Here is a 26038-nt window from a genome sequence, read left to right as displayed (position 1 = left end):
AATGCTCAAGTTATATGTACACGAAACTTACACAAATAGTATAAAGTTTTATTTAATTTTATAAATCATGTGCTATACATACTTTCTAACAGTAATGTTCATAATAAACTTACATAGTGCATGTCTGCATACCATGTCTCCAGACAAGTAGTCATTAGCACACCAATGATAGGTTGTATGTGATTTGGTCTAGTTTTCTGCAGCCCTGGTGGTATTGTGAAATTGTATTTTTGGTGGATTTTGAACCTTAAGATACCTTCACAACCCTTCAAAAATGAATATTGCAAGGAGAACCTGAGCAATGTGGCTTGGGAAAGAGTTGTCTGTCCTTGATCCCTCAAGTACTTCCTATAAGAGATGGCATTTTTTTTTTTTTAAAGAGAGAGTGAGAGAGAGAGGGAGAGAGAGAGAGAATTTTTAATATTTATTTTTCAGTTTTTCGGCAGACACAACATCTTTGTTTGTATGTGGTGCTGAGGATCAAACCCGGGCCGCACGCATGCCAGGCGAGCGCCCTACCACTTGAGCCACATCCCCAGCCCCCAAGAGATGGCATTTTAAGCTTTGGAGATGAAAATTCCATAACCCCACTCTCAGTTTGGAATCTAGTTGCTTAGATTCCAAATCAAGATGAGTATTACAAATATTGCTTTTGAACATGGGACAGAAATTTAGCGTTGACATTTCTGGCTCTAACCTGTTGTCACTTAATGGGGAGCTGGGGAGAAAAGTGCTCCACTCTGCAGAGTGTGTCGGGCATGCCTGTAATCCCCACTACTCAGGAGGCTGAGGCAGGGGGATGGCAAGTTTGAGGTCAGCCTCAGTAATTTAGTGAGAAACTGTCTCAAAATTTAAATAAATAAATAAATAAATAAAGGGCTGGGGATATAGCTCATGGTAGAATGTCCCTCTACCAACCTGTAAATTTGTGTGTGTGTGTGTGTGTGTGTGTGTTTCTTAGATAATAGAATGTGGGATTCATCTTTACCATTAATCAACACGTGAACCAAAGCTAAGTTCGCAAACTTGAACTGTACCATCTGCAGAGTAAATTACAGAGAAGTCAACCACAGCCAGTAACCGTGTCCCTCTCCATGTCCACCTCCCGGGGAGGTGAGCAGCAGGACAGAAGCAGAGGCTGTGTGCTGTGTTTAGGAAAACCTTCCACAGGTTAGTGCTCCATGAGCAATTAAAAACTTCTAAGGCATTTGAGCTCATGAGAAGAAAAAATTTTACTCATTAATTTGTAAAAGTTGTAAAAGTGATATATTCAAAATGTCATTGAATGTCACAAAGTAGCCCAGAAACCCATAGTTTCTCAAAACAGAAAATATGCTTGTGGCCTGCAGGTGGAACAAAAGAATTTTATTTTATTTTTTAAACAAGGTTCTAAAATTTACCCCCCAATGGGAATCAAACAGATCAGAGGAGGCAAGCCTTGGAGCACACATTATCTATTTCTCTGACTCCCACTTGAGGTGTAAGCATTTCATTAAAAGTAAACTTTTTTGTTTTTTCTTTTTTTGCAGTGATGGGGATTGAACAAGGCCATGTATGCGAGGCAAGCACTCTACCAACTGAGCTATAGTCCCAGCCACCTCAAATAAACTTTTGAAACTTAAAATATAACATTCAGGATGCAGCATAAGCCACAACTGACCAGCTTGAGAAATTTCCCCAAATGTATGTTCAAATTCCATAAAATCTTTACTCATGTGTCAAGTTAGTTTTCCTTGATGTTGATAAGTTTGGCAGCTACGGAAAAATTAGAAGTTATTCAGAGCCCAAAAGCAAAATTACTGGTGTACAACTCAAGCTTGTTTAGTGAGCCACCTGGCTTCCTACCTGAGGCTGTAGAGCACCTTGCCATCCGGCTGGACCCGTAGCATGACGTTGTCTGTGGTGGTATCGTGGATGAAGGAGCGCTTGGAGTGCACGAAAAACATATCTGGGACCCAGATCTTCTTCACCAGCCGGCCGTCAAATGTCATGCTGACGTTATTGGTGCTCGGAAAAGACAGCCTCTCGTCCTTCCAGTAGTGCCTCAGGTAGAGGGTCATCGTAAAGTCCTTCAGGCAAAGAGAAGAGAGAAAATCCAGACACACACCCACCCGCTAGAATGTCAGCAGGAGATTCTGTACCCCTGGGGAGCAGTCACCTTGCTGAGGAATGAAACTGAGCCAGGTGAGGTCTTGCTTTTGCTACAGCAGGAGGACACTGTCAGGGAGGGGGAGCCCAGCAGGAGACCTGTGGCAGACAGTGTCCCTGAGTCCCACCCTGTCTCCAGCATTTACATCTGTGCTGGGGAGGCTGCTTCACCAACTTGTGAATTAAACAGAAACGTGGCCTGAGAGTTGATACCTGTGGGCTTCCCTCAACCAGAGAGGAGGGTGGTGGGTAAATGGTCCAGCTCTCTCACCCTTCGGATGGGACAACCCTGGGCCTTTTCTGATTCCTGAAGAACTACAGTGGGACTGAGTCCTCAGGAATGACTGTCTCACTTCCCCACTGTGTTCCGTTGTTTCCCAGGATCACCTCCCCAATAAATTTATGCTAGAATGCTTGATTCCGATTTTTTTTTTAATACCAGGGATTGAACCCAGGGGCACTTAACTCCTCATCCCATTTTTTTTGTTATTGTTGTATTTTATTTGGAGACAGGGTCTCATTGAGTTGCTTAGGGCCTCACTAAGTTGCTGAGGCTGGCTTTGAACTCACGATCCTCCTGCCTCAGACTTCTGAGCTACTGGAATTACAGGTGTGCACCATCATGCCCAGCTCAGATGTGCTTCTTGAGGGACCCAAACTAAGATAACATCTTTAAAAGTTCTGTAAGTTAAGTGTTGTAGAATGTTCTAATATTTTATCAGAACCCACCAATAAATAAGTTAATTAATTCAAATTAAATGAAATGGAAGGGCACTCTTTTGCTGCTTCTGCATTTCTGTAGCCAGGCGTAGAATCTGCAGGAGTAAGATGTGTTGGGCTACTTGGCAGCTGCAACCTTAGACCCTGCAGTTTATATTTGACAGCCTTTGCCCAGAGAATGCATTCTGGCCTCAAGAGACTGTGTAATAAAAGAAGAAAGGTCAAGTTTGTCATACCAATGGGGTAGCCTTGGGCAAATGTCACAATCTTCCTGATCCGTCAGTAAAGTCAGCTTGGGAATGTCCACTTCCCAGGAATGCCCACCTCCCAAGGAAGCTGTGAATTCAGGTCCCCTGTGAATGTCCTTGATCACATTCCTGGTCAGAGAAGCACTTACCATGTCGACCTCTGAGATACTGTCCAAGCTCTCCACCTGCACATCCACACCAACAGGAATGGCTGGGCCTGAGGAGAGGGCATAACAAGAGCATTTATTCTTTTAACTTAAACTTTTACTATGCAACAGTTCAGCAAAAGAAATATTTTCCCTGGATCTTCAGAGTCAAGTCAGATTTGAAGGTCTGGTTATGCCAACCTGAAGTCAAACCCCAGATAAAAGGAAGAAATCATGGGCTGGTTCCCCATGATATTCCAGAAGGAAAAAAAAAAGGTGGGGGGTTGGGTCTGAATCATTCAGGTGATTCTGAAATGATGAGGTTAACCTATAGAATTTTTTCTTTGGTACATGCTCATCCAAAGCTATGATGAAGACCCAGGTCAAAGGCTGGGTCAAATCCGAGGAGTAAGTGATTTACTCCTTAGCATGAGGCCACCCACTTTATTTTCTATATGCACTTCCTAATTTTGCATCATCATAGAAGCTGGTAGTTCTTGTCTGATCATGAGAAAGGCATAGCCTGGAAATAATTCCCAGAACTGAAGTAATCTTCAGATCATTTATTTGTCCAGATCCACAGATCTGCATCTTGGCTACGTGGAGTAGCTTTTAGGGGAACATGATATACCAGGATGGCCTTTGAAACATTAGACTTGTTATCATTTCTGAGCCATGAAAACTTAATATTGATCAAGAAAGCATTACAAAGGGGATAGGTGGGCTGGGGTTGTGGCTCAGCGCTTGCCTAGCATCATGAAGCACTGATGCACCACATACAAATAAATAAAAAGTCTGTCAACAAAGAATTGTGTCACATTAGATTGGGTAGAGAGAAGTGATGGGAGGGGAGGGGAAAGGGAGGGGGGAAAGGAAGGACAGCAGAATAAAATAGACATTATTATTGCTGTGTGTATATATGTGACTGCATGACCAATGTGATTCTGCAACCTGTATACTCAGAAAAATGAGAAATTATATCCCATCTGATTCAAATATATGATATGTCAAGATCATTGTACTGTCATGTGTAACTAATTAAAACAAATTTAAAAATTATTTTTAAAAAATAAATTATACCATGACAGTAAGTATTAAAAAAAAAAAAGTTCATCAACAACAACAACAATTTTTTTTTTTAAAAGGGGGATAGATTTCTACCTCTTTCCTCTCTGCAGGATGTGGGTCAAGCAGAGAGCCCACTAAAATCATCACAGAGTAAAAAGGTAGACTTGAATCCAGGAAGGTTATAGAGATTATGGAAAAGGTAGATTGTGGAGTGAATAGAGATATCTTTCTAGAACCTGCAGAAGAAATAAAAGGAATAAAAATAATTTCTTTGAAAAAAAGCTTTTTTTTTTTTCAGGAGAAAAGCCTATTTGTCAAAGAGGAAAACTATTTGTCACTAAAAGGGCTGAAACCGGCAGCAGCAGGCTAAGCTTCAAAGGGCTTTGGCATTCTTCTGCACTAAATCATTAATTTTTAAGCTATTTCCTTGTAATTAAACCAAGTAGACCACACTCTTCCCTCAGATATGTACTCAGAGTTCATCTGCCAGCTCCCAGATGAGGACAAATTTAGTCAAGGTTGTTGGAATAAATCTCAGAGCATTTTCAGGAGGCAGCTTTGGGCTGCAGCTGCCCCCACCTTAAACAGCCAGCTGTTGGCCCCACTGATCCTGAGCCATCCTTTTCAGGAGCAGTGGCCCAGGGACAGCTGGCTGGTCTAGCCTGGCTACCCACTAGCAGGCGTTCCTGAGAAGGTGTTCAGGAGAGCCCCGGGTCGGGAGGGTGAATGCTCAGAAGATGCTGTGAGTGTGGTGCTTTATGCCAATACAGCTGAGACCAACTCAATCAGAACCTGAACAAAGACTCTAGGCTTGGTTTCCCAGATAAAAGGACCCTAGGAAATAAGACACCCCGCTAGAAGGCTCATTTCATACCTCCAAAGCCAGGCCTCATGCTGAAATCGTGGTCATCTATCCTCAGCAGCTGCTCCGACTTTGTCAGAGGTGATTTGGTGATGTCAGGGCTGCGTTTCAGAATTGGGCTGCTGAGGGGAAGAAATAGGTGGATCACATATCCTAAGCAAGGCAGGTAAAAACTATTCATATTCTGACCATATTGACAGGTTTGATGGGATGTGTTATTTCTTCTTCTAGTCCTGGATATCCCCTCTTCCATTCTCCAGCTTTGGGGGATAAATAAACTGACCCTGAAGGTCTAGGACAGTGGTTCTCCAAGGAGTCATGGTAAAGTTGGGCCCTGCCTCAAAGATGCTGATTTGGATGATCTGGGAATAAAACCTTCTCAAGGCTGAAAGTATTGTTCTGTAGTAGAGCTGCGTTCAACCCCAGGCACCACATGCATGCTCTCTCTCTCTCACACACACACACACTCACACACACATATACACACACACACACACATGCTTCCCAGATGATTTTTATGTGTAACCACGACTGAGAGCTGCTGTCCTGGTCTTATTAAGAAGCCTAAACTCCTCCCAAAGTACCCCAGTCTTCTTGGGGGAGATTAAAGCCAGTGAGTGTGATTGAGCTTCATGTCCTTGACCTTTTGTTGGACAGTGCTGGGAGGGTGGACTCTCTTGAAAATTAACCACCCTTTATCCATGGCAGGCAGCTTCTGAATTACATCTGAATTTTTATTTATTGTCACTTTTTTAAAAATAAATAAGATAATTGCAGAGTTTTGCAATTTAAAAAAATGCAATGAAAAGTTGGTCCCTACCTTTGCCTCTACCCATCCCTTCCTACATCCACAGGTACTTCTCTTATTGGTTTCTTGTATTCTTCTAGATATAAGTATATATATATATATATATATATATATATATATATATATATATATATATATTTTCTTGGTTATCTCCCTCTTTTTGGGGGGGAGGGGGGACAAGGTTTTCACTAAGTTGCTTAGGTCCTTGCTAAATTGCTGAGACTGGCCTTGAACTTGCTATCCTCCTATCTCAGCTTCCTTAGCCACTGGAATCACAGGTGTGTACCACAGCGCCTATCAGCTTTCCCCTTCTTTATACGGTTTACATTATATAATCTCTTCTACACCTTGCTTTTCCCTTATTTAATATGTCTTGGATTTTTTCCATGCCAGAGTGCCCCAAGCTTCTTGTTCTTTTCACAGAGCATAACATTCCGTAAACAGATGCACCATAATCCATGTGACCAGTCCTCTACTGACAGACACTGAGTTACCCCAGTCTCTTGCTATTACAAGCAATGCAGCAATGGCCTTCACTATTCTTCATTTACCGGTCAGCACCATCTTTAGAATCCTCAGAAACAATTAACCATCTTCCTAGCTCTGTCTTATGCTGTGTCCTCTCTAGGGGACCATCATACACACTTCCTTTCCATGGCATTTGCAGGTAAATGGATGCAGCTGGAGAATATAATGTTAAGTGAAGTTAGCCAATCCCCAAAAAACAAATGGTAAAATGTTTTCTCTGATATAAGGAGTCTGACTCATAGTGGGGTAGGGAGGAGGAGCATGGGAGGAATTGACGAACTCTAGATAGGGAAGAGGGATGGGAGGGGAAGGGAGTGGGCAGGGGGTTAGCAAGGGTGGAGGAATGGATGGACATCATTATCCAAAGTACATGTATGAAGTCATGAATTGGTATGAACATACTTTATATACAAACAGAGATATAAAAAATTGTTCTATATGTGTAATAAGAATCGTGATGCATTCCACTGTCATGTATTTTAAAAATAAAACCAATTTAAAAAAAAAAAAAGAAATTGTCATGCTGCTGCTTTGCAGCCAATAAAAAATTTTATGTATGCTCTGGGGAAACACACACACACACACACACAATTAACCGTCTTCCCACCTCTGTCTAGGGGACCATCACACACACTTCCTTTCCCCAGTATAGACAGTATAGGCATGAGTCAGCATCTCCTGGAGGGCTCCCTAAAACCTAGATTCTGGAACCTTCCCCACCCCCTGCAGTTTCTGATGCAGTAGGTCTGGGTGAGGCCCAGGAATTGTATCTCTAACAAGGTCAGGGATGCTGCTGGAGCTGCTGGTCAGGAGAGAGCAGCTGGAGAGCTCTGCCCTGGTGCCTGTTATTCTCAACCCGCGTGGGCTCCTCCCTGTGACTGGCTGGGTCCACCTTTCAGTCCTGTTATCCGGCTTCCCTTAAGAAACCTGCTAACATGGAGGAGAAAAAAAAAAAAAAAATTAAGGCTGGGACTTAGAAAAAACAGGACTCTGTCCTAACCGCCTACTGGGTGCCTCTGGGGAGTCTGTTTGCCTGATTGATAAAATTTGGTTCCTGATTGATAAAATTTGGACAGGTGAGAGGGTTGAATGGGATAAAGTGTGTGGAAGCTTTATTAAACTATAAAGCGACACACAGTGGCAAGGAGTCTTTGTTCCCATTGTAAGCTGAGGAGGGAGTATCCCTTAAAATGAGGAAAGGACTGAGTTTGTAGCAGAATTGGCCCCGGAAAGAATCTGAACAGTGAATCAGGACTGCGAGGGAGGAAGCTGGGAGCACAAAGGGAGGAAAACCAGTCCCGTCTGTGGTGAGTCCACCCTCACCCCCCACCTCCTGGCCCCCTACATCCAGGAGCCACTGCCATTTCCTTTTGGGCTCTCCTTCTTCTGGTCCCACCCTCTGCTTCCAGGTCCTTGGGTGGCGGGTGGGGTGGGGCAGTTGAGGTGTGGGAAGAACTCTTTAGAAGGGTGAGTGTGCTTTTATGACCATACCTGCCTTGCTTGTGAACATCTTCATGTGCTTCCCGTCGCTGTCTTTGAGGCCGACTATGAAAATAAAAAATAAAGACATTCTAGAGACAGTCTGGGTACTCAAATCAACCAAGCCCCCCGCACACTTCAGATTGCTTCAAATCTAACCAGAATCAAATGTGGGGGAAAAACTGAGATTCAAAGCACTAATTTAGGCTTTCAATAAGCTTCTTCCAAGTACCTACAGGGACTGGAAGATTAATTACTTTAAAGTAGCGATTAAAAAAAAAAAAAAACTGACATAAAATCTCTCCCCCTCTGGTCTACCCAAGCCTGAAATTGATGCCATTCTTTCAAAGGGTTCTTTTTTTTTTTTTTTTTTTTTTTTTCCCTGATACCAGGAATTGAACCCACAGGCATTTAACCACTGAACCACATCCCCAGCCCTTTTGATACATGGTCTTACTAAGTTGCTGAGTCTGGTTTTGAACTTGTGATCCTCTTTCCTTATTTATTTATTTATTTTTTAAATATTTATTCTTAAGTTTTTTTAGGCAGATACAACATCTTTGTTTTACATTTATATGGTGCTGAGGATCAAACCCAGTGCCTTGTGCATGATAGGCAAGCACTCTACCACTGAGCCACAACCCCAGGCCTTCTCTTTCCTCATTTAGATTGCACATTTTAAATTGGATCCACCATAAATAAAACTTTGGAGAGTAATACATTGTCTGGTAAGCTATTTTCCCTTGGTCCTTACCCCCTAGCTACAGTTTCTGTCAAATGACTATGGGAAGTGATGAAGAAGAAGGAGAGAGAGATCAGAGTATATGTTATCTCCTTTCTCTGATGCCAGGGACTAGCAATGCCTGCGTTGTTCTGCCTGGGGGTAGTCAAAGCTTCCCACTCTTCCTAGTCCTTGGGAACAGGAGGATGCCTGGTTAGTTCCCTGAACCCCACCCATGTCTCTGTGAATAGTTCTTTAATTCCATTATTATTGCTTAAGCCCTTTTGAATGCAATGCTGTTTTCTGCTAGGACTTCACTGATGCAATAGGGCATATTAGGATGGACGTGCAGGGATTATGTTATCTGTAGTAAAGTGGAGCAGAGGCAGGTGTGAGCTCTGCAAAAAGTTAAGATTGGAGGGCAAAAGGCCAGGAAGGGCAGAATCCTCAGCACATCAAACACCTTGGGCCCCAGTGGACTCACAGCACAGGTTAGTTGAATAAAGGAAGGCACCATCCCCTTTACATGGGCACCCGGAAAAAGAGATAGGCAGGACTGAACACAGGGGTCACAACAGAGAACAAGCTTGGTCCAGTACTGACTCCGACTTTAGGCCAGCCTGCAGAACTGGACACTGCCCAAAAGGAGGTTTGTCACACTCTGAGATGCCACCAATGTTGCCTCTGTGAAGCTCAGGCTCTAGCCTAGGGAAGACTGATAAACAGGACCCTTAAAGTCTTTTTATTGTTGATTAATATTTTTGAATACCCGTGTAAGGAAAACTGGAAAGTAGGTTAAGCATAAAGAAGACGAAAGCAATTCAGAAATAATCTGTCATTCTATAAATATCTTTACAGTCCTCAGAGACAGATTGCACTCTAACTTGCTTTTAAACTCAAATTATAACACCATGAAATACTTTCTCATGTCATTGACATCTTTTTACTGGTCGTGGATATGATTATTAATGTTGAAAATAGTAGGAACACAAAATAGTGGGAACAATGAACACTGCTGAGCACTTAGGACCTGCTAGGTACTATTGTGATTCATATGACATGTACTCAGCTCACATAATCCTCTCAACACTCTGTGAGGCAGGCCTTATCATCACCCCCAATTTAAATATGATAAAACTAAGACACAGAGGGCTTACATAACTTAAAATGATGGCACTAGGAGTCATACACAGGGGGTCTGACTCCAAAGGTTGGAAGCAAAATTGGTCACAGTGTCTTTTTGAAAGAACTGCCTCCCCACTGCCAGGAATCTGGGTCAGAGGCGAAGGTCTTTCTCTCATGCAGAAGTTAGCATGGACCTTACAAAAAATTGATGCCCAGTAAGTATTCATTGAATGAGCCCTCAGCGAGGGCTGTGAGAAAAAAATATACATGTCCCAAGTTACTTTTTTTGAATGTTTATTTTCATTTTGGATAGAATAAAAGTTCCCACCTATGAAACTTGGTGTCTGCGTGCTGTAGTTTCTAGTCAGCTAGTGTGTATTTTTTCCCATAATAGGTCTCTAAAACTTCTCCCAGGTTGAATGGGCAGGGACGGACCTTTGATGATGGAGGACTATGGAAGGCTCAGCCAGCACAAAGGAGAATCACCTGGTAAATTGATGACATCATTTCTGAGAAGATAGGGAAATTAATTTTGACAAGGAAGCAAAAATGAACTAGCAAAAAACAGTCCTGCTTTCTTGGCATTCGTCATAACCAAGGAAAGAGGCGCTTGTTTGTGGTGCAAATACTGGGATATGGTCCTGACTTCTCCCTCTCCCTACTTCCTCACTGTGGGAACAATTGGGCATGTCCAGCTCTAGCTGCACTGTTTAGAGGTAGGTCTGGCTATAGAGATACCCTTTTCTGATGTGCATAAAGTTTTTGAATAGACCAGCTGGGGCCCTACCCATACCCCCCAGCCCACCAATCCTGAACCTCTTCCAGATTTCTCTCCCTGCCCTGCTCCCACTGCCCTGTGCATCACTCTTTCTCACAAGGGAGGCAGCAGGCTTTCTTGCTTTTGCCTTGCCCTTCTCTAATACAACCATCCTGTCAACATCACATAATGAGAATCGTGATCACACCACTCCCCCTCTTAAAAACCTTCACCCTCAAAGTCAAATCCATAGACATTGGGCACGCACAGCCCATAAGTCTCTACCCTCCGCCTTGGCTCCCACTCTGGTCCAATTACTTACAGTTTGCAATTATGTCTCTACACTCTGCTCCAGATGTCCCAGGTGTCTGCAATGTCCTTTCCACCATTCTTCACCCCCTCCCTACTCAAACAACTCCATGTGCTCCCAGGTAGAGTACTACTGCCTCTGGAGGCACTTCTGGGCGTTTCTCCTTCTCACTGAATTCCCTACAGGCTTCTGTTAGGATGTGTACCATCCTGTGTGGCAATGAGCTCTCTGACCACCTCATTCCACTGTGAGCTCAGTAAAGGAAAGCCTCTTCCTTATACATCTCATATGCCCTCAGCAGTGTGCAGAGCTTATTTTATGAAGACTTAACAGAATGCGGAAGGAGAAGCACAAACCCAAGGGTGTATTCCAGAGAGTCCAATGAACCTATGAAGCCTCCTTGGTGTACAGAAGGAGACACACCTCCAAGCAGTGGAACTGGGACTGGACATGCCCAATTGTTCCCATGGGTGAGGGTGAGAGACAGGAGGATTCAAGGACAATATCCGGGCATTTGGACCACAAACAAGCATTTTTTCCCTTGGTTATTACAAATGCCAAGAAATCAGGATTGTTTTTGCTAGCCAGTTCTTAAGTCCTCGTCAAAATTGATGTCTGTCTTCTCAGAGATGACATCATCGGTAGTACTCAAAAACATGATAAAGTAAAGCAAAATTTTATAAAGTTAAGTTCTAGCTGGAAGAATCAGTAGAAGGAAAGAAGCTGCTTGAAGAAGAAGGGGCCATGTTAGCAAAGGATTACAGTGAGGCTAAGGTTCTGCTAACAGAATCCTGTTTTACTTTGATATTCTCCCACAAATAGAATAGACTTAAATTGGGAAAAGTGAAGAGAATTCGTTGCTGCCCAGGAGAATGAACATGACAGCATGAGATCAACCAACTTAATGATTCAGCTCTGCTTGTGCAACTGAGGAATCACTTAAGGAGTTAAAAACAAACAAACAAACAATCAAAAAAACCCACACCATACCCCAGAGCAATTAAATCATAATCTCTGAGCATGGGACCCAGTCATCAAGTCATCAAACCTCAGGTGGCTCTGATATTCTGACAACATTCAGAATTTCAAAATATGGAGTTCAAGTCTACAGACCTAGAGGAATGACATCTCAGGAAATTTAAGGATACTGCAGCAGAGAAAAACTGGAAGATGGGAGAGTGGCCAGACAACTAAAGATGGGGAAATGCTTTCTTGATATTCAAAAGGTGGAACAGGGTCCTGTGGAAACTGCTAAGGTTCTGTCCCAGGTTGATTCCTGGCCATGTTCTAGAACTTTGGTGACAAAAGGACTTAGGTGCATTACTGCATTGGATCATGTGCCAATAACATTAGATCAGTGTGAGTTCAATCAGAGCAAAACATCCTATACTGATCTCATGTCCCTGGGTGGGGCCTCCAGGTTAGCAGACAAGGGAGCATTGCTGGGTGCTGTTCATAATGTGAGTAGGCCTCCTCTAATCAGTTGAAGAGAAATAAAAGGACTGAGGGTTTCAAAGGAGGAGGAATTCTGCAAGCAGGTCCATGTTGCTTGCCAACTTGCCTTTGTACTTAAGACTGTAGCATCAACTCCTGCCAGAATTTCCAGGCTGCTAACTAGCTTGTCCTACAGATTTCAGACTTGGCAGCCCCTACAAATGGTCTTTTTTTATTAATTTTTTTTTAGTTGTAGACAGACACAGTACCTTTATTTTATTTATTTATTATTATGTGATGCTGAGGATCCAACCCAGTACCTCATGCATGCTAGGCAAGTGCTCCACCAATGAGCCACAACCCCAGGCCCCTCTACAAATGTCTCGAAGCTGATTTCTTAAGTCTCTCTTCCCTTCTCTCTCTCTCATTGATGGATGGATGGATACACACATGCATACATGCATACATACATATGAACATATGCATGCTAATGGCCTGTTTCTCTGCTCACTATACAGTGTGAACACTCCTTGGCTTCTGAGGTCTGAGATGCCTGGAGCCGAAGAATAGCAGGGGTTGTGGGTGTGGGCAGAACTAACCTGCCAACTCTATTCTATCTTGGGGTCATAAAATCAAGCTATCTTTCTGCCACCCATCACTGACTTTTGTTCCTGCCAACCTGGTGGGTCCCTGACTCACAGACCTGGCCTGCATTCATCTTCCGGGGAGTGAAAAGGGCACTTTTGTCAACTTGCTTCTCAGGCAAAATTTCAGCCTAGCCCATTCCTTTTTTTTTTTTTTTCTTGTAAATATGTTTGGATATAAGTTCCCTGTGCCTTTCCCCTTGAAGGGTACTGGGTTCCTTTTAGGAATTTAAAGCTCTGAACTTCTTCCTACCTATTCTCTTTGATAGATTCTCAGATTGTGCTTTTCCTATTTATTATAGAAAAGACTACTTTCTAACTTGTAGATCTGAAACATGAAACAGCTGACATTGAACCATTTTTGACTTGCAAAAGCATTTCCTCATGGTTCGACTTGAGGTTTATATCTGTCAACATAACTTTGGGTTTTCATTTTATGATGATGAGAGAACCCAGGAAGAGGAAAAAAGTGGGCTATGGGACTCAGGGTAGCTTTTGGGACTGTAACATAATATTTGTACCTTTGGGGACCTTACCCTTCTCATCTTTAATATGAGATGGTTTCTAAGGTCTTTGAAGTCTGAGATTCTGCAAGATTTATTTGATTAACATCCACCCTGCCCCCAGACTGTGAGCAGCTTGCGGGAAGGAGCAGGTCCATGTTGCTCATCATTGTCTCCCAAGCCATGGGCATGGTGCCTGGAGCAGAGGGCCCTACATACGTATTTGTTGGATGGATGAATGGAGGAACTAATGAAGTACAGGAATAGCAAAGGGTAAGAGGAGCCACTTATTTATTTATGTCCAGCATTTTTTAAACATTCACCATAAATCAGATGTTGTACTTCAACATGAAGAAACAAAGATAAATGGTGCAGGTTGAGAGGAGGTGATATCTCTTAAATATTTCAATGGGCCATAATCAGAAGAAAGAGAAGGGTGTTGTGAGCATGGGAGCAGCATGTGCAGAGGCCTCAGGAAATGTTAGAGAAAGGCAGATCTTAGGCAGAGAGACAAGACCCAGGAAATGCAAGGTGGGGACTTAACAGTTCAGGCAAAAATTTCTGGAGAACATAGGAACAAGATGAAGACAGAGCACTACTAGCTGAAGAGAACAATCAAAGTTCAGGGTATTTAGGATGATCAGAGAGACCTATCTCATAATGCAATGACTCCCACTTTGTCATGTGTGACAGAGATTTGATAGCAACATCTGATGCAGCAAGGTCAAAATCTTATTGTTGTGCTCTTATGGCTTCTACCCTTCATCATCTGACCCTGTCCAAGTCTCTCCTAGCTTAAAATTCTTGCCTGGTTCCCTGTCTTGTCTTCACTCAAGCTTAATCTTTCAGTTCATGGTCAAGTTTCTTGTAAGTGTTGTCCATAGTCATTCCATTTTCTCCTGTCTTTGCTACACTCTATTGACACCTGTCTCTTCTTTTTAAAGTCTTAATGGTGTTTAATTATTTTGTCCTATATCTTTTTAAATTTTTTTAAATTGTAGATGAACACAATACCTTTATTTTATGTATTTATTTTTATGTGATGTTGAGGACTGAACCCAATGGCTCACATGTGCTAGGCAAGTGCTCTACCACTGAGCCACAACCCCAGCCCACTTTATCCTATATCTTAAGGCTCACTTCTCATTCCTCTGCCCAATGGATTTGGACCTTGGTGTAAACTGACCCTACTGATCACTCCCTCTTGGAAACCCTGGACCCCTCACTGGAATGCCTCCCATTCTGTAAGCCTCTTGAGGCTGTATCTGATTTAGTCATTGGTGAAGAACCCATTGCCCAGGATGTTAACTGCCATTAAAAATATTTAATAACTGTCAAATAAATGGCCTTCTTAGTGCCTTTCTAATCCAGCTCTGTACCTATTTCTCTGTTCTCTTTTTACTAGTTTCCTCCACTGAGTCCTCTTCCTCTAATTTCTCCTTAAATATTGTTCTTCCCTAGATTCTAACCTTGATCCTGCTCTTATTTCTTGCTACATGCTCTCTCTGGGTACTTCATCTACCATGCCTATAGAGACTACCTTGGAATCCATATCTCCAGCCCAATACCCCTCCTCAGTTACTTACCTATATCCCTTCCTGCTACTGGACAGGTGTCTGTTGGTATCTTGCAGGTACATTCAGATCCATATGTTCTACTGAATTTATCATATTTACTCCTGAAACTCCTCCTCCTGTTTGCTAGTTCCCACACCACCATCTACCCAGTCATACAATCCAAATATTTAAACTTCTCTCTCACCCTGAAGCCAATCAAATTCTGGCAATTCTTGCTCCATAAAATTTCTCATCTCCATCTCCCCCATCCCTGTTTATTCCATTATTATTATCCTAAATCATTCTCTCTCCAAATGGAACTCTACTGGTCAGATCCTCTTTACCTTCACTATAAATGTGAATTCTTTAGCATTGCAAAGACTGTATGATAATTGTTCTTCTGGCTTCTGGTATGGTCAGTTTGCTCTCCTGGAGCCTGAGCTGTCATTTTTCCTGGAGCCTGTGGTGTGAACAGGTTATGTTTCCTTTCCTTCAGGGAGGAGGAGAGACAGTAATGTTGAATCATTCTAGAAACACTTTCCAATGCTGTGGCATTCTGATCTTTACCATATGATTTGTGAAAGTGAGCCCACCTGGATATGCCTTCCCTGGAGATTTTGTGAAAACATATGAATTATTTGCCAGAGTAGAGACTGGAGTTAGAAAAGTAAGGTGCAAAATCTAAAGAGACAGTCAAAAGTTAGGGCAAAATCTAAAGAGACAGTCATTGTCAGGGCTATGCAAGCACCTCCCTAAATTTTGCACCTTATGAACCTCAGCTTCTTCACCCCAGGTAGTCTGTGTTTACCTTGTTTCCTACTTTATTAGCATGAACCATGAAAAGAAGACAAGCATGAATTATTATCAGCAGCTTGTGGGTTTAGAGTCTGGGAGAAACTAAGTGGGCCATTTAAAAGTTTAGGCTACATAAAATAAAATTTAGCCTGTCTGATTGGTTATAAATTGGGTCCACTTGACATTTTGGAAAGAAATTTGGCCAAATATACCTAGAACTTTAAATGTTCTCATGGAATGGAAGCCATCAAGAATACAAATAATAATAAATGCTGGAGAGGATGTTGGGGGAAAGGAATACATTTCAGTCCAGAACACACCCAGGTGTCTCTCCTAATTAAATATTCATGTATACAGACAACTACTTTTATGTGCAAAGATGTACACACAGAATATCTATAATATCAAAGAAGAAGCAACTAAATATACATAAAGGAAAATGTTTAAATAGTGGCACATTGTGTATTATTATACATATTTTACTTTATTGTGCAGCCAATCAATTGAGAATTCTATAGACTTTTAAAATAAGCAAACATTCAGGTAATATATTAGATACAAAAAGGTTACAAAACTATAGACATAGAATAACCCCAAACCAGTAAATATTCAATATATGATTAGAAAAAAGGCCAGGAGAAAATACACTAAGATGCTAACAAAGTTCCTTCCAGGATTGAGGATTATGGGTAATTTTTGTGTTTTAAAGTTGTTTTCCCATAAATTATCACTGTTGGCATATGATATGATCCTATACTTAGAAGATCCACAAAGCTCCACTAGAAGATTGATAGAGCTAATAAACTAATTCATCCAAGTAATAAGTTATAAAATCAGCATACAAAAATCAAGTTTTCCTATATATCAATAGTGAGTCTGCTGAAAAAGAAATCAGGAAAATAATTCCATTCACAGTAGCCATTTAAAAAAAGAGAAAAAAATACCCTAGTAATAAATCTAACCAAGGAAGTGAAAGACTTCTACAATGAAAACTACAGAAAATTGAAGAAAGAAATTAAAGAAGACATTAGAATATGGAAAGACCTCCCACGTTTATGGATTGGAAAAATCAATCAATATTGTTAAAATGATAATACTACCAACAGCAATATATAGATTCATTCAAAGTATTCCCCTCAAAATACCAATAACATTCTTCTCGGAACTAGAACAAATAATCCTAAAATTCATTTGGAATAATAAGAGACCCAGAAGAGTCAAAGCAATTTTAAGCCAAAAATGAAATGCTGGAGGCATCATAATTCCTGACTTCAAACTATACTACAAAGTTATTTTAATAAAAACTGATGGTACTGGCATAAAAACAAATACATAAACCAATGGTACAGAATAGAAGACACAGAGACAAACCTACACAGATACAGTCATATCTGATCCTCAACAAAGGTGTTAAAACACACTTTTTTTTTCAATAAATAGGGTTTGGAAAACTGGTTATCCATATATAGAAGAATGAGACTTTCACCCTATATAAAAGTCAACTCAAAATATATAAAAGACCTATGAATTAGATCAGAGACTTGGCAACTCCTCAAAGAAAACAGGGTCAGCACTCCAATATATAGGTGCAGCCAGTGACTTCCTCAATGGGACTGCTAATGCTCTGAAAATATTATTGAGAATTAATAAAAGGGGTGGCATAGATTTTAAGAGTTTCTGCACAGCAAAGGAAACAAGAATGAGAAGAGTAACTATAGAATGAGAGAAAAATCTTTGCTAGTTACTCTTCTGACAGAAGATTAATATCCAGAATATAAAAAGAACTCAAAAGACTTTACACTCAAAAGAAAACCAAATAACTCAATTGATAAATGGGCAAATAAATTGAACAGACACTTTTCAAAAGAAGAAATACAAATGGCCATTAAATGTATGAAAAAACATTCAACTTCTTTAGCAATGAGGGAAATGAAAATCAAAGCTACTTCATCATTCCAGTTAGATGGAAGCCATCAAGAATACAAATAATAATAAATGCTGGAGAGGATGTTGTGGGGAAGGAATACATTTCACTCTCAGTAGGATTGTAAATTAGTACAACAACTATAGAAATTAGTATGGAGTTTCCTCAAAAGACTAGGAATGGAACCATCATACAATCCATCTATACCATTCCTTACTGTCTATCCTAAAGAATTAAAGTCTTCATACTATAGCCATATATGCATACCATGTTTATAGTAGCACGATTCACAATAGCCAAGTTACGGAATCAGCCTAGGTGTTCATTAGTGGATGAATGGATAAAGAAACTGTAGCATATACACACAGTGGAGTTTTATTCAGCCTTAAAGAAAAAATGGCATACACCTGTAATCCCAGTAGCTTGGGAAGCTATTTGAGGCAGGAGGATCACAAGTTTGAGACCAGTCTCAGCAATTTAGTGAGACTCTAAGCAACTTAGAGAGACCCTGCCTCAAACTAAAAAATTTAGAAATGGCTGGGGATATTGCTCAGTAGTTAAATACCCTGGATTCTCTCCCCAGTACAAAAAAAAAAAAAAAAGAGGAGGAGGAGGAGGAAGAGGAAGAAGAAAAGGAGGAGGAGGAGAAAATTATGTCATCTGCAGGAAAATGGATGAATCTTGAGAACCTTATGTTAAGTGAAACAACTCAAACTCAGAGTCAAGGGGCGTATGTTTTTTCTCATGTGGAAACGAGATAGGAAAAAGGAAAAGAAAGGTAAGTGTGTGGAGAGAGGGAATCTCATAAAAATTAAAGGAATATCAGTAGAGTAGAGGGAAATGAACCAGGAGAGGAAAGAGGGGAGGGAAAGCAGAATTACTAGAAAAGATACTGAACAAATTAGATTGTTAATTGTGTGCAAGTACAAATATGTAACAACGAATCTCACCATTATGCCTAAGGCACCGATAAAAATGTGGAAGATTTTTGGTTATATGTGTCCACATAATAAAAAAAAGAAAATTTGAAAAGTAATCTTTAAAAAGAAAGTCTATTTCACTCTCTAAGATCAGAAATAAGATAAGAATATCTACTCTCAGTATTTCTATTTAACTATAGAACTAAAAGTCCTTGCCAGAGCAATTACACAAGAGAAAGAAATAAAAGGTATCCAAAGAAGGGAAGCGAAGTATGAAATTGTTGCTGTTTGCTGACAATGTGATTTTATTTTATTTTTTTTTAGTTGTTGATGAACACATAGTTCATCAACAACTAAAAAAAATAATGTGGTTCTGAGGATTGAACCCAGTTCCTCACGCATGCCAGGCAAGGGCTCCATCACTGAGCTACAACCCCAGCTCCAATAATGTGATCTTACAAATGAAAACTTAGATTTCATCCCCAAACTGTTACAACTAATATTTGAATGTATTAAGGTTGCAGGATACAAACCAACACACAAAAATCGTTGGGGTTTCTATATTCTAATAATGAAGTAAAGAAAACAGCCCCGTTTATATATTCTAATAATTAAATAAAGAAAACAGCCCCATAGCTAAATTGAAACATGAATAAAATATTTAAGAATAAATTTAACCAGGGAGGTATCAGTTACACTAAAAACTATAAAAACTGATGAAAGAAATTGAAGAAGACACAAGTAAGTAGAAAGATATTCCACATTCATGAATTGGTATAATTAATATCATTTTTTGGGGGGGGGTTGCTGGGGATTGAACTCAGGGGCACTTGACCAATGAGCCACATCCCAGCCCTATTTTGTATTTCATTTAGAGACAGGGTCTCACTGAGTTGCTTAGCGCCTCACTTTTGCTGAGGCTGGATTTGAACTTGCAATCCTCCTGCCTCAGTGTCTCTAGCTGCTGGGATTATAGGCGTGTACTTCTGTGCCCATCTAATTAATATTATTAAAATATCCATAACTACTCAAAGCAATATATAGATTCAATGCAATTCCTATGAAAATTCCAATGGTATTTCTCACAGATATAGAAAGAACAATCCAAAATTGTTCATGGAAACACAAAAGACCCCAAGTAAACAAAATAAAATCTTAAGCTAAAAGAACAAAGCTGGAAGCATCATACTATTTGATTTCCAACTGTATTACAAAGCTATTGTACTTAAAACAGCATGATCTTGGCATAAAAATAGACACATCAACCAATGGCTCAGAATATACAGCATTTCTAGTTGTGCATTTATAGTCAGTTGATTTTCAACAAAGGTCCCAAGAACACAATGATGGAAAAATGACAGTCTCTTTAATACTGGGTGGTGGGTATTAGGTGCAGGACAGGCTGAATAAGCTGTCTGCAGGTCATGCCCAACAAAGTTAGCTGCAGGGTGACCTGGTCACTCAAACCCTCTGTCTGGCTCTTTATCACCTGTTTGCTTCAAGCCCAAACACCCAAGCCCCCTGCTCAAGGCCGAACACTCAACCCCCTGCTCAAGGCCGAACACATAACCTCCCTTGTGCCAACAAGGCAGCTTGCAGACTTAGAGACCTCATTAGATTTGGGCTATAAAAACTCCCTCCTGCCGGGCCCCTCTCTCTCTTGCTTTCTCTATCTCTCTTGCTATTTCTCTTGCTTTCTCTGTCTCTCTCTTGCTCTCTCTCTCTCTCTTTTCTCTTTCTCTCTTTTCTCCTCTGTTGCACTGCTGCAATAAAGACCTCTTGGTTGGTCTGAGTGTTGTGGTCACTTTTCTTTCAGTGGGAAAACTGGATCACATACAGAGGAATGAACTTGGACTCTCATCTTACATCCTATGGGAATCAACTCTTAAAGGATTAAAGACCTAAATGTAAGACCCGAAACTATAAAAAATATTAGAAGGAAGCATGCAGTAAAATTAAAAGACATTGGTTTAGGTAATGATTTTTTAAAATCTGACTCCAAAAGCTGAGGTAACCAAAGCAAGATAAATGAGATTACATCCAACTAAAAAGCACAGCAGAGGAAACAATTTGCAGAGTAAAGAGCTAACTTATAGACCCGGACAAAATATTTGCAAGGTGTACATCTGAGAATGAATTATTACCTTAAATATATAAGGAACTCAAACAACCCAATAGTAAAAAAGCAAATAACTAGATTTAATTTTTATGTATTTTTTGTGGCACTGGGGATGAAAACCAGAGGTGCTTTACCACTGAGCTACATCCACAGCCCTTTTAGTTTTTTATTTTGTTTTGTTTCAAAATGGAGTCTTGTTATGTTGCTGAGACTGCCTTTAAACTTGTACTCCTCCTGCCTCAGCTTTCCAAGTTGTTGGTGTTACAGGGTGCACTACCATGCCTGCTGAATTAACCTGATTTTACAAAGGGCAAATCAGGAACAGTAATATATACTTATAGTCCCAGCACTCAGGAGGATGAAGCAAAAGAATTGCTTGAGCCTAGGAATTTGGGACCAACTTGGACAATACAGTAAGACCCCCCTCTCCCCAACTATTAAAAAAGAGGCAAGGGGCCAATTTGTTTTTTCAAAAGGAGACATAAAAATGACCAACAGATAAATGAGAAAAGAAAAAAGCTCAATAACATTAATCACCAGGGAAATGCAAATTAAAACCACAATGAGATATTGCATCACACCTGTCAGAATTGCTGTTAAAAAAAAGATAAATGCTAAGCATTAGAGAGGATGTTAAGAAAAGGAAATCGTTGTACATTATTGGTGAGAATATAAATTAGTACAGCTATCATGGAAAACTGTATGGAGGTTCTTAAAAAAAAAAAGGAAAATAGAATTTCCATAAGATCCAGCAATCCTACTTCACAGTATATACCCAAAGGATCCGAGTTCAGGATGTTGAAGAGATACCTGCACTTCCAGGTCCACTGAAGCACTATTTGCAATAGCCAAGATATGGAAGCAACCCAGGGGTCCATTGTTGGATGAATGGTATGTATTCTTGATGGAATACTATTTAGCCTCAAAAAAAGAAGGGGAGTCTGTCGTTTGTGGACAGAATAAATGAACCTGGAAGACCTTATTCTGTGTTTAACAAGTCAGGCACAGAGACAAATACCTAAAGCCAATGACTTTATCTCCTTTCTAAGCTCCAACTCTAATAAACTCCAATAGACTAATTGTTTCTAAATGCCTAAAAGAGATCTCCACAGACTATCTGACCACTTTCTTAAATTTAATGTCCAAAAATAGACCTGTCTAAATACCACATGATGTCACTTATACGTGAAATCTAAAACAACTGAACTTTTTGAACCATAAAGGAGAATGCGATTTCCAGAGGCGCGTGGGGAGGGGGATTGAGAGGAGATATTGGTCAAGGGGTACAAAATATCAAATAGACAGAGGTGTCAGTGTTTTTTTTTTTTTTTTTGCAATATATTGCACAGTATGGCAACCATAGTTATTAACATTACATTTCAAAATTGCTAAGATAATACATTTCAAATGTTCTCACACACACACAGAAAAAAACCTGAAATGTATTTAAGGTGATGAATATGTTAATTAGCTTGATTTAATCATTTTGCATTGTGTATGTATTTATACACATATAAATATATGTAACACATAAAAATAGCATCACTTTATACCCCATAAATGTATAGTTATAATTTATGAGTTTATAATAAAATTAAAAAATTAATAAATAAAATTAAAATCTTCATTTTTAAAAATTTTTTTAAACAAAAGTCTAATTCACTGTGACTTCTTAATCACCTGCATTTGCTAATAGGTTTTTACTCTAACTTGGGAGAGAGGATGAGAAGTTTTTGATGACAACCAATATGGTTCATTGCTATTGTTACTTTTAATTCCTTTGAGCATATTTGGTTCAAGCAATCTCTATGGTTGTATCACTCCACAAATTACACTGTTTGCCAAGATGATCCTGGTGGGCACAGTGGGCTTTCTCAGTATACCAGGGCTCATGGTAGCCTCTAGATATTTAAACTCCTAGTTTTATGATGTTGCAAAGCAGCTTGAAATAAGTGCTATGAGCTATACTGACTGTGTAGGAGCCCATTCGTATAAGTGTCTCTCAAATTCCAAGAGGCAGGGCACTGAGAAGCAAGACATAACCTGCCCCCAGCCCTAAACTTCCAAAAGCTCAATTTCCTTTCATATTAATTGGTATTTCCAGCTCTTCTAGAAAGCCAAAATCAGACTTGGAGCTAAGGCTAAGGATCAAAAATCAAAGATGCCCTTACTGACTCCATTTCTTCATCAGTCAAGAAAGAGTGCTGGACTAGGTTGTCTCCACAGTCCTGCTTTATTAACTAATGGCATCCAAGCAGGTGGGCAGTGCACATACATGCAACCTTGCCATCAGAGCACCCAGGTGAGGCCAAGCGCAGAAGGGCCAGTGGGGAGTCGCTCCCTGTCTAAGCTCCATCTGCACAAGCTGGTACGGCTGGGGCTGCACGTACTGTTGGCAGCTCCATCCCTGCTCCCTCCCAGTTTACAGGTAGGCAATGATCAAATGGTCCTTCAAGTCACACAATCTACCTTTTTTTTTTTTTAATATTAAGAAGGGACCCACATATCTAATAGAAATAATAAAATAATTCTCCGAGATTAAAGGTCCAATAGGTGATTTGAGAACTCACAGATTTGTTCTAAACCTAGGATATGGATATCAAAGAATTGTCCTTAATATTTTAGAAAATGTGCATATATTCTTTTTTCCAGAATCTCTGTCACTCAGAACAATTATTAGTTAAGAGTTTAAGAATATATGATGATAATATCATCTGATTTAGCATCATTATAAAAGAAAAGGGGAGAAATGGGAGAACAAAGGGAAAGGGCATCCACACAGAACACAGAAACTGAAAATGATGCTCGGTTCCCAGAACAATGCCCAAGCTTGCTCTGCACACCCTCGTTCCCTAAAATCCTCTGTCGCTCAATGTTCACTCACCTGCCTTTCTTAGACATCTCGTGCACTTCTCTTCCTGGCCAGTGCACTCTGCTTTCAGTGGCCAAAACCCATCCCCACCACAAAAGGAAGATACCAAATTTCATATTCTGGACAGCCAACATGGGTTTCAAAATCCAAACACGTCTCTCAAGAAACCACAAAAAGGAAACGGATGTTCTTTTCTCTCTTAAGACATTATTGGTCTGTTCATTATTGGAAGGATGTTTACTCATGCAAAAAAAAAAAAAAAAAAAAAAAAAAATCAACCGGCAGTATGTAATCTGGCAAGCAGGAGAAAGCAATTTCCACTAAACCTATAAATCCTCCTACGTCAGATGTCAGGGATTTTCTGAACTGAGGTTGAATTCCTGTGTCCCTGTGGAACAATTATTTTAGCTGGTCTAAATTAGTTCATCATCAAATGGGGCAAATATGTTAGTCAACGTCTGTATTTTCTTGTCTATTGCATAGAAGGAAGTAAAAATGGACCACAGCAATTTCCAAAATGAAAAAGTCCAGAGGTGCTGAACTGCTTCATATGCCATGTTAATAGCTCCTCCCCAGATCTATTTTAAGCTTCCAGCCATTACTATTTGCTTTGCTGAGGGCTGGATTTGGACAGCTCCCGGCTCCCACTCCTTCTTGTGGCTGAATCCCTGGGACCTCAGACATTGATCAGCACCTGGGCAGGTCATCTCTGTAGATATTGGGAGGGTGAGCAGAGTTTTTCCTTGTTCTGCACAGAAAGAACGAAATTTCCTTGTCAGTTGCATTATTCTTACTGCAAACCTCATTGTACTTTTCACATTTGAAAAATGCCAGTAATAAATGAACTGTAGCCATCAAGTCTGTGTTAGCTACAGATAGTTTTTCTTTTCCTTTGATGCTTGCTCAAAGGCTCTGCTCTAATCTGTAGGCCTGAGTTTGTGTCTTCATCAAAGGACAGTCTCAGAGCCTTGCGGGAGAGGACTGTACTCTGTACTCCAGACCACTGCCTCTTCAAAGCTGAACTTTGAGTCTGTATTGGCAGACTTGAGTCACGATTCCCAGAACTCTGTAGTTGAAAAGCAGACAGTTTCACAAAACTACTAACCCAAGATCCAGCAGAACAAGAATTAATTGTTGTGCTCTGGATACGGTTTGAACACGTTCCCCAGTGGTTGGTGTCCTGGAAGTTCAGTTCCCAGCATGGTGGTGCTGAAGTGGCGGAACTCTTAAGAGGTGGGGCCTAGTGCAAAGTAATTAGTTCATATAGAGGTTCTGCCTTCAGAAGGAATTAAAGGGACCCTATTAGTGAGGGAGTTGTTATGAAAAGAGCAAGCCTGGCCCCTGATATTCTCTCTCTCTCTCTCTCTCTCTCTTATTTTTTTATTTTTATTTTTTTGGTACTAGGGATTAAACTCAGGGGCACTCAACCACTGAACCACCTCCTCAGCCCTATTTTGTATTTTATTTAGAGACAGGGTCTCACTAAGTGGCTTAACGCCTCGCTTTTCCTGAGGCTGGCTTTGAACCCATGATCCTCCTGTCTCAGCCTCCCAAGCTGCTGAGATTACAGGCATGCTTCACCATGCTGGGCCTGACTCTTTTGATTCCTGTCTCTTTGTGTGACTGCTCTCTCCCTCTTGATATACTCCCAAGATACCATCTGCCTGACTGCAATATAATCAGACCTACACCAGAGGCTGAAACAGTGAAGACAGCTGATCATGGATGCTCAGCTTCAAAAACTATGAGCTAAATAAACCTCTTTTCTTTTTACTTTACTCAGGCATTTTGTTACAGCAACAAAAAATAAATGAATAATTACATAGGCTTGAATGAATTGGTGAGGGAATTTTATCTAGGTTGTTTGGATTATCATCGATTTGTTTTAAATTCCTATTTCCTAGATATATAAGAATTTTTTTCTTCCTTCTTATGCTATCTGTAATTAACAATAATTTTAAAAATTCTGCTTTTGTAAACCATGATGAAGCATTTTAAAATGATATATGATTCTCACTGATATAATTCCCCTTCTTCAAGTTCAGAAACATTCCATCCATTTACATTTCATGGCAGTATAATTGTTTGCTTAGGTTCAGTAAAAATCTGTCTTCTTTTGTGCCAGGATATAAGTGGAAGAATCAATTATGCAATCAAGACCTTGCCTGGAATGTCTTATTTGAGACTGATGTTCACTTAACTAATGTGACAAGCCATTTTAAGGAACAAAGTTTAGATGTACTTATGAAATCAATGTCTACAAAGTCCTCCCTAGAAAACTGATCCTGGGGCCAATTTATAGGGTCCAGGCTTATCACTTCCAGGCAAGTTCTAGGGGTAATGATTTTTAA

General features: G+C 40.3%; 1 protein-coding gene across 3 annotated transcripts in view; it reads right to left on the bottom strand.

Moving 5' to 3' along the window:
* The window catches only part of Gabrr1 (gamma-aminobutyric acid type A receptor subunit rho1), a 37466-nt gene extending 13645 nt beyond the window's left edge, over positions 1-23821 (bottom strand). The window contains exons 1-5 of one of the 3 annotated variants that reach the window (XM_076859925.2): positions 23700-23821; positions 8020-8073; positions 5205-5311; positions 3266-3333; positions 1846-2069 (exon numbers count right to left, since the gene is read on the bottom strand). In XM_076859925.2, coding sequence (XP_076716040.1) covers positions 1846-2069; positions 3266-3333; positions 5205-5311; positions 8020-8073; positions 23700-23821 — 575 coding nt within the window. Of the gene's footprint in view, positions 1-1845; positions 2070-3265; positions 3334-5204; positions 5312-8019; positions 8074-23699 lie in introns of those variants that run through there. The other 2 variants (XM_076859926.1, XM_077109550.1) reach the window with 2 other exon arrangements.
* Positions 23822-26038: the final 2217 nt, after the last annotated feature.

This window comes from Callospermophilus lateralis, chromosome 6, assembly GCF_048772815.1.
Source record: "Callospermophilus lateralis isolate mCalLat2 chromosome 6, mCalLat2.hap1, whole genome shotgun sequence".
NCBI lineage: Eukaryota > Metazoa > Chordata > Mammalia > Rodentia > Sciuridae > Callospermophilus > Callospermophilus lateralis.
This window is presented reverse-complemented; position numbering and strand designations above follow the sequence as displayed.